Below are 11,146 nucleotides of genomic sequence, written 5' to 3' on the forward strand. Positions count from 1 at the left end.
GAGAGTCAAATGTCGAAATCGGATAAATCATCATCGCAGAGAACGACCAGTTCTCCAGTGCAGAGCGCCTCAAATAAGACACGGGGTCTTTCTACGCAATCGAGTCCACAAAACCGACCAACCCCTAGTTCTTCTGGGCCAGTGGGTTTCATGCAGAAGTCGTCCACCAACTCAGAAATGTATGGCAGCGCAGCGACAGGAAATACGCGAGCCTCTGCTGGATTTGATGTACTCATCGGAGATTTTCCCAGCTCGAGACACAATAGGTAGAGTGCTACTACTATTGCTGTGGAGGGTCTCGCTGGATGTGATCCCTTTGCTACTTTCTTCAAGCCCTCACAAGATTTTGTAATGGTTCTTTATGCTTGGTTCAGGCCCATGCGACCGACGGTGAAGTCTCCAGGGGTTGCAAACACCAGTATATTAGACCCTCAGTCAGCTTCCGTTTCACCGAGTGATCATGCAGGTGCGCAGTCAGTAGCATCTTGGCAGTATATTAGAGTGAAAATTTCTGGTATAGTGCCCTGGTATGAGGAAAGCGGAATCACAGAGACCCTGACTGACTTCCCAAGGGTGGCATGTGTCGAAGCTATTGGGACCTGCAGAGACTTCTTTTCTAACAGGTGTGTGTCATCATGTCCGCACAGGTCGCGGGCATGATGATTTGGATGATATCTTCCATAGCTCACAGACACAGGCTCCAGGTGCAGACAACGCCCGTGGAGGATCCAGCATTGACTTTCTGGAAGGCTTTGGGTCAGCTACTCACAAACCTTCTGGTGGAAGCGACCCATTCGATGTTTTCAACTCTGCGCCACAAAAGCAACGAGTGCCACTAGCAGCAGGATCTGATGATCTACTTGGAGGCTTTGAGGGCACGCTTGGTGAGCTACCTGGTCACTTTTTTTGCGCAGTCATGTTTTTGGGGGTCAAATCTCCTCGAGTCTCCAACGCAATTGCATTCATCGAATTGCTGATCTAAGGATTGCTGATGTGATGGGCAGGTGTGGAGGATCACAGCTCACCCAGAGAGCCAGTCAAGTCCACTCCATCCGCACGTGTCACACCTGCCAACAATGAACAGGAGGATGAGGAGGATGAATTTAACATCTTTGCTCCAACACCTTCGCCAAGCACAAAGGTATATTTTCCTATAATGTGCGTCAGCATGTGTTGCACTTGTCCTCTTCTGTAGGCGCTGTGGAAACTCACTGTCCCTTGGTATTTGCAGGCCGCTTCTGTTACAAAGCAGGATCGGTCGTCTGTCTTCCCGCCAGAACATACCCAACACAGCCCTGATCGCCCAGAAGCTGAAGTGCGCGATTCCAGGGGAGAGGATGAGATGCCTGCTCCAGGTCACAAAAGTAGGATGCCAAGCACCGGTATGTAACGGATCTACTCTGACGTTGTGAGGCAGCTAATATGACATACTGCCGCCTGATGCAGCCAGCTAAGAATGCCAATGAATGCTCTGCAGGAGATCTTGAGGATCTTGCGTCAAGAGGCCGCCCTTATGCTGAATACAGCAGGCGCACTGCCGAAAGGGACAGGCCTACTGCTGCAGAAGAGAGCAGTGAAGCAGGCAGGATGCCACAGAGGGCAACGCCTTCAAGGTTCCCCAGAGACAGGGACGAAAGGCCTGAAACGGCTTCTCAATGGCAGGTGTATTTCTGCAACGATCTTTATTGGTGCTGCATCCAATCTCATTTTTGCGTAATAAAACAAGGCCACTTCAGCAAGGTATCTGACCGAGATTTGTGCATGCGCAGAGCCAGGATGAGGGCACGAGTAATTGGCAGGCTGTGGGGGCTGGTGGGAAGGACAGCGCCAAGGAATGGTTGGACAAAGGCCAGAAGTGGCTTTTCACCGCCGGCAAAAAGGTAGCAGCTGCCGCCAAAGAAGCCTCCAGCACCATCCAGAACAAGCTAGACGAGATGGAAGTCTTCAAGGCCTCAGGTGGGTCATTCTGCTGCATGTGGGATGTTGGTGCATCCAAGACATCCAGTCCTCACAAGTGCCACAAGCCTTGATTGCAGCTCCCACTGCTGGCGTATATCAAGCAAAGTGCCAGAAAGGCTGACTTGAAATCTGTGTCTGCAGGCAAGGGGCCGCGGACATGGAGTCCAGACGACGATGACATGATGCCGGAGTACTACAGGCAATGGGCGTCCACCATCGAGCGGCTGGCGCCGGAGGAGCAAGCGCGCACGCTGGGTGCCATGAGCGAGGACGACCGCCTCGTTGTGCAGCGCATCATCGACCAGTCCTCCGTCCGCCGCTCCACCGCCAAGCGCGCCTCCCCGCCCCCCCGCACCCCCGCGCAGCCGCACCGCAGCGGCGGCTCCGAGACGGCCCCCGTCGCGGTACCGAGACAGGTATGACAGCGGACACTGTTCGATGAGTGTGTGGCAGTGAACTGGTGCTGGGCAGTGCAATTTGGATTTTTAAGTGGCTACAGGAGTGATTTTCAACAGAGGTGCGGGGTGGTGAGTTGTGGGTTCGTCCCAGCAGGCCCCGCCGCGGCCGCCGCAGCGCACGCGCAGCGCCGAGACGCTGCCGCAGCCGTCCCCGGCCGGCCGCGCGGCGTCCGGCGGCTTGGAGCGGCCGCAGCGCAGCTCCAGCTACAACCTGGGCACGGCCTCCAATGCTGCTGACGACGACACTCCCCTGAGCGGGAGCGCGGCTGCATCCCCGGACAGGGCGGCGCCTGTGGGAACGCCCTCTCGGCCGCCTGCGCGAGGCAGCCCCTCACCCCAGCGGCCGGCCCCCGCCGCGCAGAAGCAGGCCGACCTGCTGGGGCTGTTTGGGGGCGAGGCGCAGCAGGAAGAGGTTTCCTCGCTTTCGCCCCAGCCTGCAGCCAGCAGCAGAGCAGGTAGCGCCGGTGACCTCTTCGACATGAGCGATATCGACAGCAGCCCTGCACAGCACAGCAGTGCGGCACAGAGGGATGACGTGGACATCTTGGGCATATTTGCCTCTGCGGCGCCGGCAGCCGCCTGTGCCGAGCCCAAGGCAGCGCAGAGCCAGGCTGCCAGCACGCCTGCAAAAGCGAGCAAGCCGGCAGCCAGCGGACTGGACGAGCTGTTCGGAGCGCACAAGGCGGGGGCTTCCATGATCGACTTTGGTGACGAGGCATCCGACATCAGTGCTGCCTCGGCCGTGAAGTTCACAGCCCCTGGCGATGTCGAAGTGGAAGGCGAGCCAGAGGTGCTTTGCTGACTCCACCCTCTTGTTCTGCCTGTCTTCACTCTCTTTTTACTGCCCAGGATGGGAAGCACATGCTGTGTTTTCCAATCTCACTCTGGCTATCCTCACTTTTCGTGACACTGGAGATGGACAGCTTGTCTGTGCCTCTTCATCTGCCATGTGGGTGAGTCCTGTATGTGCGTGGTATTGTATGTGTGTTGCTGGACGTTCCCAGATCTCTTAGTAATGATATGCGTGGTGGCAGATTCGGAGGCAGGCGCGCGCCAGGCGCATGGCGGAGAAGCAGGCGCAGATTCAGGCTGCGCTTGCGGAGAAACAGGCGCGGGACAGCGCAGAGGCGTCCGAGAAGGAGCGCAAGGTGCAGCTGCGTGAGCAATACAAGGAGCGCATGCACGCCTGGCAGCAGGTGCCCTCCAACACCCTCCTGGGATAGTTGTCACCTCAGCAGGGGAAGATATCTTCTGATGAGCAAGGCAGCCGTCAATGCTCAAATGGACTTCTCGTTGATGTGTAAACGAGTGCCTAGAACATGTGCAGCAGAAAGGGGATTAGTAGTGATCTCTACCATCAGTGCCTGTAGAACCGGCAAGGCAAACTTATGTGCATTTGCCCTGCCATGCCAGAGGATATGAGCAGGCTGATTCACGGACCATTGGGGATATCTGTTTGACGAGACACAGCGCCATTTTTGTCCATTTTTGTGTACTGAGCAGCCGTGGGTGTGCAGGGCAAGGATGGAAACATCCGGGCGCTGCTGGCGAGCCTGGACACGGTGCTGTGGGAGAACAGCGGCTGGAAGAAGCCGCCCATGACAGACCTGCTGGAGCCGGCGCGCGTCAAGCGGGCATACATGAAGGCCAACCTGGTGATCCACCCCGACAAGGTCAAGCAGAAGGGGGGCACCGTGGAGCAGATAGTCATCGCTGACATCGCCTTTGACGCCCTCAAGAACGCCTGGGGCAAGTTCGAGGCGGCTGAGATGCGCTGAATTGCGGCGCACGCGGTTTGGCTTGGCCTCCATGCGCTGTGTGCCTGCTGAATGTTAAGCCAGGTTGTGAGAGTCCGCCCATCAGCAGCTGTAGGGTGCATGTGCTCGGTAATCATTAGAATTGTGCACACGTGTCGCTGAAAAATCACAGTGCTTGTGAGTAGGATTCTAAGCAACGACTATCTGTGCTGGCCTTGGGTCTGCATGCATTCACAGTGTGATGAACTTGGCGAAACACGATGGGATGGCACAACATTTCTGTAATGGTGACAAAGTCTGCTGGCTTTGACAACATTAAAAACAGTCCTCTGAAGTAAGATACTTGTGCATGGGTGCATTCTCTGATGTTATATCTCTGATCATTTCTCTTCTACATCACCTAAAGTTGGAATAGATAACAGCCCATCAGGCACAACAGGTTGGATGCAGCAACAAGCTAGACCACCAGTGGAATACCTTTGCAACCCGTAACAGGCAGACGGAAGAAAACATGTGCCGTATGTCCAGCTACAACACTCCAAGATTCCCCATTTCCAGAGGATTTCTCTCTAGAATAGCTACTAGCTTGGGGAACTACCATCCATGAACCAAAACGTTCTCTCAGACCAACTCTTGCCACCCTGAAGCAACCCTCAGGAGTTCTGGAACAAAGTCCTGTCATGACCTTCAATGGTCGCCTCTCAAAGCATAGCTGCAGTTGCACTCATTGTGCGCTCTCGCTTGTGGTTTCTCGGGCTTTTGCATCTCGTTGACGATCAGGGCTCTCAATCACAGAGGAGGTTCAAGCATTTCAGAGCTTGGCACAGGGTGATAATGACGTTCTGGTCATTCATCATGGCAGATCTGCTTCCTGCAGGCAAAACGGACTCCCCTAACTCTGGTGCTTGACATCAGCGTGTCACCCAAAATCACATGCGAAGCTTCCACTCGTGAGCTCTGCGAATACAATGTTGCAAATACTGCAAAAATTACCGCCATGCATGCATGTGGCCTTGACTGATAGCACATAGTATACATGGCCTTCAGTGGTAGTCCCTGCTGCACTGTGCCTGGGCGTCCTCGTCCCCTCGGTCCTGGCCCCCAGCAAGGTAGTGCTCTCCCTCTCTGTCCGGCCCATCCAGGACATTGCTGTCATCCAGGCAGCTCTGCTGCACCGCCGCATCATAGTTGTCGGGGTACTCGTACTGAAGGCGAGAGTTCGGCACATACCTACGCAGCAGAATGCCATGATCACATTCCAGTCATTGCTCCACCACCTCAAGCGTGAGAGATGCACAAGGGGCACCGCAAGTGACCACGGGTCCCAATTCAGCTCTCAGGGCAATTATTTCCAGTCATTGCTTCACCACCCCACAAGCCTGAGACACCACAAGGGGCACAGTAGAAGCTGATGCGGCCCCATATAAGCTCTCAAGGTTGAGTAGCAAAAGCTCACCGGAGGAGGTCAGGGGAGTAGCTGTCAAAATAGTGCGCGATCGCACGGTGATTCACGCGGTGAGGCACCAGCAGGGGCTCCATGTTGTCCTGGGCAACATACTTGGAGATGCGCACCGCTCCAAAGATCCTCTGGCAGTCGTCTGCAGACAGTGTTGGTGATCAACGGAAGTAAACGTGCAGCCATCAAAGCAAATATGCAGCACAGACAACAGAGGCAAACAGTGAACCCATGCCGAGTCGATGATCCCATACCTTCGTCAGGAAGGACATGATAGAATGGCTGCGTGGGGTCGGCGTGCACTGCTGCAGCCCAAGCGGGGTCCCTCTCACACTCCTGGTCCCATCCATAAACAACACCTGTGCACACGACAAAACATACTTGTCACAATGCACAAAGCCATGTCGACTTGTCATCAATTCATGGAACACTGACAGTGAGGCAAGTAGCATTGGCTTGGGGTCCGCAGGGTGTCGCTATGTGCATACCTTTGTATCCGAACTTCTTGTGGATGAAGACGGTGCCAAGGGAGAATGCCACGCGACTGCGGTCTGTTCGGACCTCCCTTGAAGTGCGCAACCTGGAGAGCAGGTCAGCATACTCTGTGTGCAGCAGCTGCACAGCTTCCAAGCCCTGGTCGAAGGCGTTGCTCAACTCCTCTCCACTCTGCCAAGCAACAAATGGCTCGATGCTTGAACTGACGAGGGGTTGTGCACTTTGATCTGTCAAGATGCCAAAATACGCTGCAGCACGCTCCCCTGGTGGAAACATTGTGGCATCAGGTTTTATGCTCGTCTACTACATAAAAGGGGCGCACCTGCAGATTTTTGTTCAGCTGAAAGCTCTGTCTAGCAATGCCCCTGATAACTCCTGCCTTGTTGACTTGGCTGTCAAGAGCATCCAGGCTTGAGAACACAGCCGGTGGAGTGCATTTGAGGACATCCGTGTGTCGCAGTTGGAATGGAATTCCCTCTGCTTTCGCGCACCAACGCAGTACGGCACGGTATAATAGTATAGGCAGACGCTTCTGATGTGCACTGGACATGGTCTTCAAGACCCGGTCCTAGTTGACATGCTTGCAACGAATCCAGTGGAACATCAATGACCTTGAGAATGATAAACCTTTACATTTCTGGTCCAAATCTCTGCTGAATCGGAAGCTGACTCGGATCACGTGCACATGGCCACGTGGCATGTAGTGATTCTGGCGGGAGGCGCAACGCACGCAAGCAGCAAGCGAGAGCGTGCAACAACTACTCCTTGTGTGCAAGCAATAATCTTCTTGGATAAAACTTGTCCTATCCGTCCTGCATTGGTGCATTTCGAGACCAGCCAGCCCACGTTTACTGATCCTGGAAAAGTATCTGTTGAGCACATTTGAGGCACTGTTTCGCAGCTATTGCATCGAGGTTGTTACTCGTGGTATTGATTTGGATCAAAGGATCTGACATGTGTGATGATGCCGAACCACCCAGTAATTAGCTCAAATCGGAAACATCCACATTGACGATGTCGTGGCTGTCACGTTCAGGTCGATCATCTACCTTGCAGAAGACTTGACCAAACACATCTGACCGCTTGCCCTGACGCGCATCATCATTGACACAGTCCTGATCGCTGTCAATGTAGCAGGTGGGGATCTGCCCGAAACCCAGGATAAAGCAGGCCTCATCAACCGAGCTCTGGGAGCATCTGGGGCGCTTGACATATACAATGACGCGGGTGAGTCTGTCATGCCTGTGGATCTCTGCTTATAAATATCCTGTGTTGCATGTCAGCTTTGGCATTGTAGAATATAACGGGGCTCATAACTGCGCGCTCTCGTCCCAGATCAAGCGCTCGAGGAGGCAGCGTCTGTCCTGCAAAGGTTCACAGATGAGGCTCTGCAGCGGACGTTGAGCAGGACTGGCAGCCAATCCCACAGCACAGCAACTTCCCTGAGCGCAGCATCAGGGGGCCTCATAACATCCTTGCTGCGCACGGAGCAAGTCCAGGCAGTAGAGTCTCCTGGCAGAAGCACAGATGCGAGCTGGGGCTTGCTAGGGCAGCTGACAGAGCTCCTGCAGGACGCTGAGGAAGCTGCAGCGGATACAGGAGCCGGTCTCGGGCCCAACATCCTTTCGCCAGAGGCCTTGGAAGATCTGGCTCGCTGCAGCAGCAGTCCTCTTTCGGCGCGTTCAGCTTCACCAGAGGCCCCTGGCGCTCAGCAGTCCCAGGCTTCCCCTCTCGCCCCACCGTCCCCGCCGCTGGGACACCTGTGGCGCTTGGGAGAGGCTGCTGCTGCGGACATCTGGACTTCCAGTCAGTCGGGCTCAGATGCGCACTCCGCTGCAAGCCTGGACATGGAGCAGCCAGCAGAGGAATGCGGTCCTGATCTGCCAGCCTGTGAGCGCAGTCAGTCCCCGCTTTTCTTTCCAGCAGTGCAGAGATCACCAGCCTCTCCTATGCCAGAGGCCGCCTCTCCACAGTGTGTGCGTTGTGAGGAGCAGACTGTACCGTCACCAGCAGAGCTCTCGCCCCGGTTGGACGCGCTGGCTGACATGGACATGCTCAGCCGCTGGACTGAACCAATAGAGGTGCCAAGCTTGAGTCCACCCAGCCCCCTTCTGCCGCGGATGGAGCCGTCGCAGCCAATCCCGCAGCAGTCATCCCTTGGAGAGCAGCCTGCAGGTCTGGCCTCTGACCCAAACTCACAGAGGCAAATGCCTGCAGCAGCACTTTGATGCTTGCTGCGCTGACGACCTGCTGGTGATGCTGCATGGCTGCATGGTGATTACTGATGCAAGCCATTGAGAGAGCAGTAGTGTTGGTTGCGCAGGAGAGGACGAGGAAGCAACAGTTACCCAACCATCCCATCCTGACGCCAGTGTTGAAAGATCCACAGGACACCACGCAGACACCAAGGCTGCTGCCACTCCTGATCGGGTCCCAGGTGAGTCGGCGTTTATGTGTCATTTGTGCGCATCATGCTCTGGAATTTTCTAATAGGCCCAACACTGCAAAGATGATATGTCTCCTGGTGGCATCTTGGATAAGCTGAGGTTCTTGTTTGCGGTGCAGATATCGTGAATGAATGGATCTGCTCCACAAACTCCTCTATTGCAGAGCCACTTGATGCAGATTCTCACCTTGGGGCGGAGCAGCAGACAGAGGGGAGCTTGTCCGAGGAAGCTTGCAGCACATCAGAGTCCGACAATCCCTCCTCGTTGGCTGAGCCACTGGTGACCTGCATTCCACCTCAGATTGCAGCAGCTGTGGTGCATCTCTCTGCCTGCCATGCACCAAAGATTGAGAGGCAACGCTGTGACACGGGTGCCTGACATGAGATCCAAATTGGTCTGAGCGACACTGACTTCCTGTTGTGTTTCACATTAGGCTGGAAATCCAAAAATATGTCAAAATCCATGCAGGAGCAGTATCAGCTGGCGAGCGGCCCTGTGGTGAAAGGGGCCAAAGTATCAGTGGGCCTGCCAGAGGGGCTGGCCACCATGCAGGACATTGCAGAGGGCCTCCAGCTGTCGCAGCAGTTCAACACGACTTCGCAGATGCTGATGCGCGAGATAATTGCCATGCGCGACACCCTTGCCGTCTTCAACAGCGGTATGTCCGATATATCATTCTTTCCCACACAATGCTGCCAGACAGTCCAATTTCAGTCACATTCTGACCTTTGATAAAATGCGAGCCCACTGGACTTTTTTGAACAAACCTCATGTGGGGGGCGACAGGCAGCGCGCCTGACGCAACAAGGCTGCCGCCAGGTGAACAGCAGAAGCAGCGCAGTGCAGAGGAACCGGAGGCACTGCAGGATCTCTCAAGCTTCCTGAACGGTGAGCCCGACAAGCCTGTCATAGCTGCCGTCAATGGAAGCACCCTTCTAATTTCTTAAACTAAATATATATATATATAATATTCCATCCGCATGCAATAATGCAATTGATCAAATGAGGAGGCATGTGGTTCAGGACGTTAAGTAAATCATATCAATCTGCGCTGCAGGTCTCAGGGCAAAGTACGGCCTGGCAGAGAGCAAGCCACTGCTACTGAGCGCTGCAGCGGCATCTGTCTCGCTGGCCATTCATGCAGATGCATCCTGCATCGTCAAGCAGGCTCTGAATGAGCTCAGTGTGGAGCCAAAGGAGGCTGTCAAGCAGAGCCTTCAGCTCTCAGGCAACGCTGTGCAAGCATCGCTGCTGGCCGAGCAGTCAGTGCACGGCCTTCAACATGACGCCCCAGCTGAAGCAGACGTGCGTGCTTTGACAGACACTGGAGCCAGCAGCCCCATAGAACAGCAGCCCTTGACAGCAGCACTGGCACATACGGCTGCCCAGCCAAGCAGGCTAGCAGAGGGAGCTTCAGCTGACGATGCCACGGACGTGTCAGAGAACCCTGCAGACAACGGACTGCCACATCCGCCATCTGGCGCTCCACATTGGCGCCAACTCAGCCAAACGCTGTCGCGCAATGGGTTCCTGCCTATCCCTACAGAGGTGTGCGCCCATATTTTTCCCTGCATGCAGCTGTGCAAGCATGGTACATGGGAGTAGGTTGCTTCAACAAGTGTGAACAGAGGAGTCACGGCGGCATATCGTGCGACTGCAGGATGTTGCCTACGGCCATCTCCCAGCCTTGCTGTCCAACGCTCTGGCGGTAGTTCTCCGGGAGTATGAGCGGAGGTCCAAGCTTGCAGAGGAGCTGCTGGCGGTGGTCGAGCACAGCCGAGCGCGCGACAAGGATAAATACAGCGATCTACAGCGCCTGAAGCAGTGAGCTGCGCATAGTGCTACCGCCTCTTGACTATCGATGTGTCAAGTTGCATGCTCACAGTTCTGTGCAGGGCTCGCCATTGTACACCAAGCCGAGGGGATTGTTGAGGGTGGTGGTGTGTATATTGCAGAGAGCATGCAGCTGAGATGAGGCGCACAGAGACTTCCATACGCAGCTTGAGGCAGCAGGTGCAAGAGCAGCAGAGAGCAGCTGCTCAGTCAGAGGCCGCTGTCCAAAGGCTGGAGAACGACATGCTGCGCTTGAGCAGGGAGCTGGCAGCTGCAGAGCATGAGACCAGGCAAGCATTCACACCAGTGTCCAGTGGATGCTTCCAAGGTGGCAAGATGGTGAGAAGATGATTGAGATTCTGCCCCAGCATTCACTCCACATCCCCAATAATGCTTACAAGTTTCCACCTGTCAGAGAATCTGCGCTGCTTGCAGGGATTTGAGGGCAGCCAGGGGTGACTGGGCGGACAGGGCTGCCCAGTACGAAGCAGAGCAGCGAGCGACCCAGCAACGCGTGGCACAGGTACACCTTATGCTGTGTGCATATACCTGGTTCCCTCTCCCTTATTGAGCATCCATTCTCAACCGTGTCATTTGCAGAATGTCAGTAGAGCAAACAGCCGCTGACGAAAGCAGATAGGGAAACCGAGTGCTTCACGTGCTGTAGTGATCAAAAATCTTGGTGGCGGTCTCTGCAAGAAGGGCTGGTGGGGGCAATATTTTGTCTGGACAGCCATTTTT

At 55.1% G+C, this 11,146-nt stretch overlaps 2 protein-coding genes across 2 annotated transcripts; one reads left to right on the plus strand and one right to left on the minus strand.

Moving 5' to 3' along the window:
* Positions 1–373: 373 nt before the first annotated feature.
* On the plus strand, positions 374–4,472 carry COCSUDRAFT_65194 (hypothetical protein). The gene is made up of 10 exons (XM_005649816.1): positions 374–466; positions 648–884; positions 1,005–1,141; positions 1,232–1,382; positions 1,478–1,662; positions 1,770–1,956; positions 2,101–2,375; positions 2,512–3,207; positions 3,452–3,613; positions 3,935–4,472. The coding sequence occupies exons 1-10, from the start codon at positions 379–381 to the stop codon at positions 4,193–4,195; spliced, it is 2,379 nt and encodes a 792-aa protein (XP_005649873.1). The 5' UTR covers positions 374–378; the 3' UTR covers positions 4,196–4,472.
* A 745-nt stretch (positions 4,473–5,217) lies between these two features.
* COCSUDRAFT_61552 (hypothetical protein) lies at positions 5,218–6,401 on the minus strand (the record flags this gene model as incomplete). Its single annotated transcript, XM_005649817.1, has 4 exons — positions 5,218–5,404; positions 5,631–5,772; positions 5,885–5,989; positions 6,119–6,401. 4 exons carry the CDS (start codon positions 6,399–6,401, stop codon positions 5,218–5,220), a joined length of 717 nt encoding a protein of 238 aa, XP_005649874.1.
* Positions 6,402–11,146: the final 4,745 nt, after the last annotated feature.

This window comes from Coccomyxa subellipsoidea (genome assembly GCF_000258705.1).
Source record: "Coccomyxa subellipsoidea C-169, whole genome shotgun sequence".
In the NCBI taxonomy this organism is placed as follows: domain Eukaryota; kingdom Viridiplantae; phylum Chlorophyta; class Trebouxiophyceae; family Coccomyxaceae; genus Coccomyxa; species Coccomyxa subellipsoidea.

Excerpts from the sequence above, each read along its gene's own strand:
- COCSUDRAFT_65194 (XM_005649816.1), top strand. The coding sequence starts at position 379 with ATGCGACCGACGGTGAAGTCTCCAGGGGTTGCAAACACCAGTATATTA. Across the intron at positions 3,208-3,451 it reads AAGTGGAAGGCGAGCCAGAG|ATTCGGAGGCAGGCGCGCGC; the intron begins GTGCTTTGCTGA and ends GCGTGGTGGCAG. Across the intron at positions 3,614-3,934 it reads GCATGCACGCCTGGCAGCAG|GGCAAGGATGGAAACATCCG; the intron begins GTGCCCTCCAAC and ends GTGGGTGTGCAG.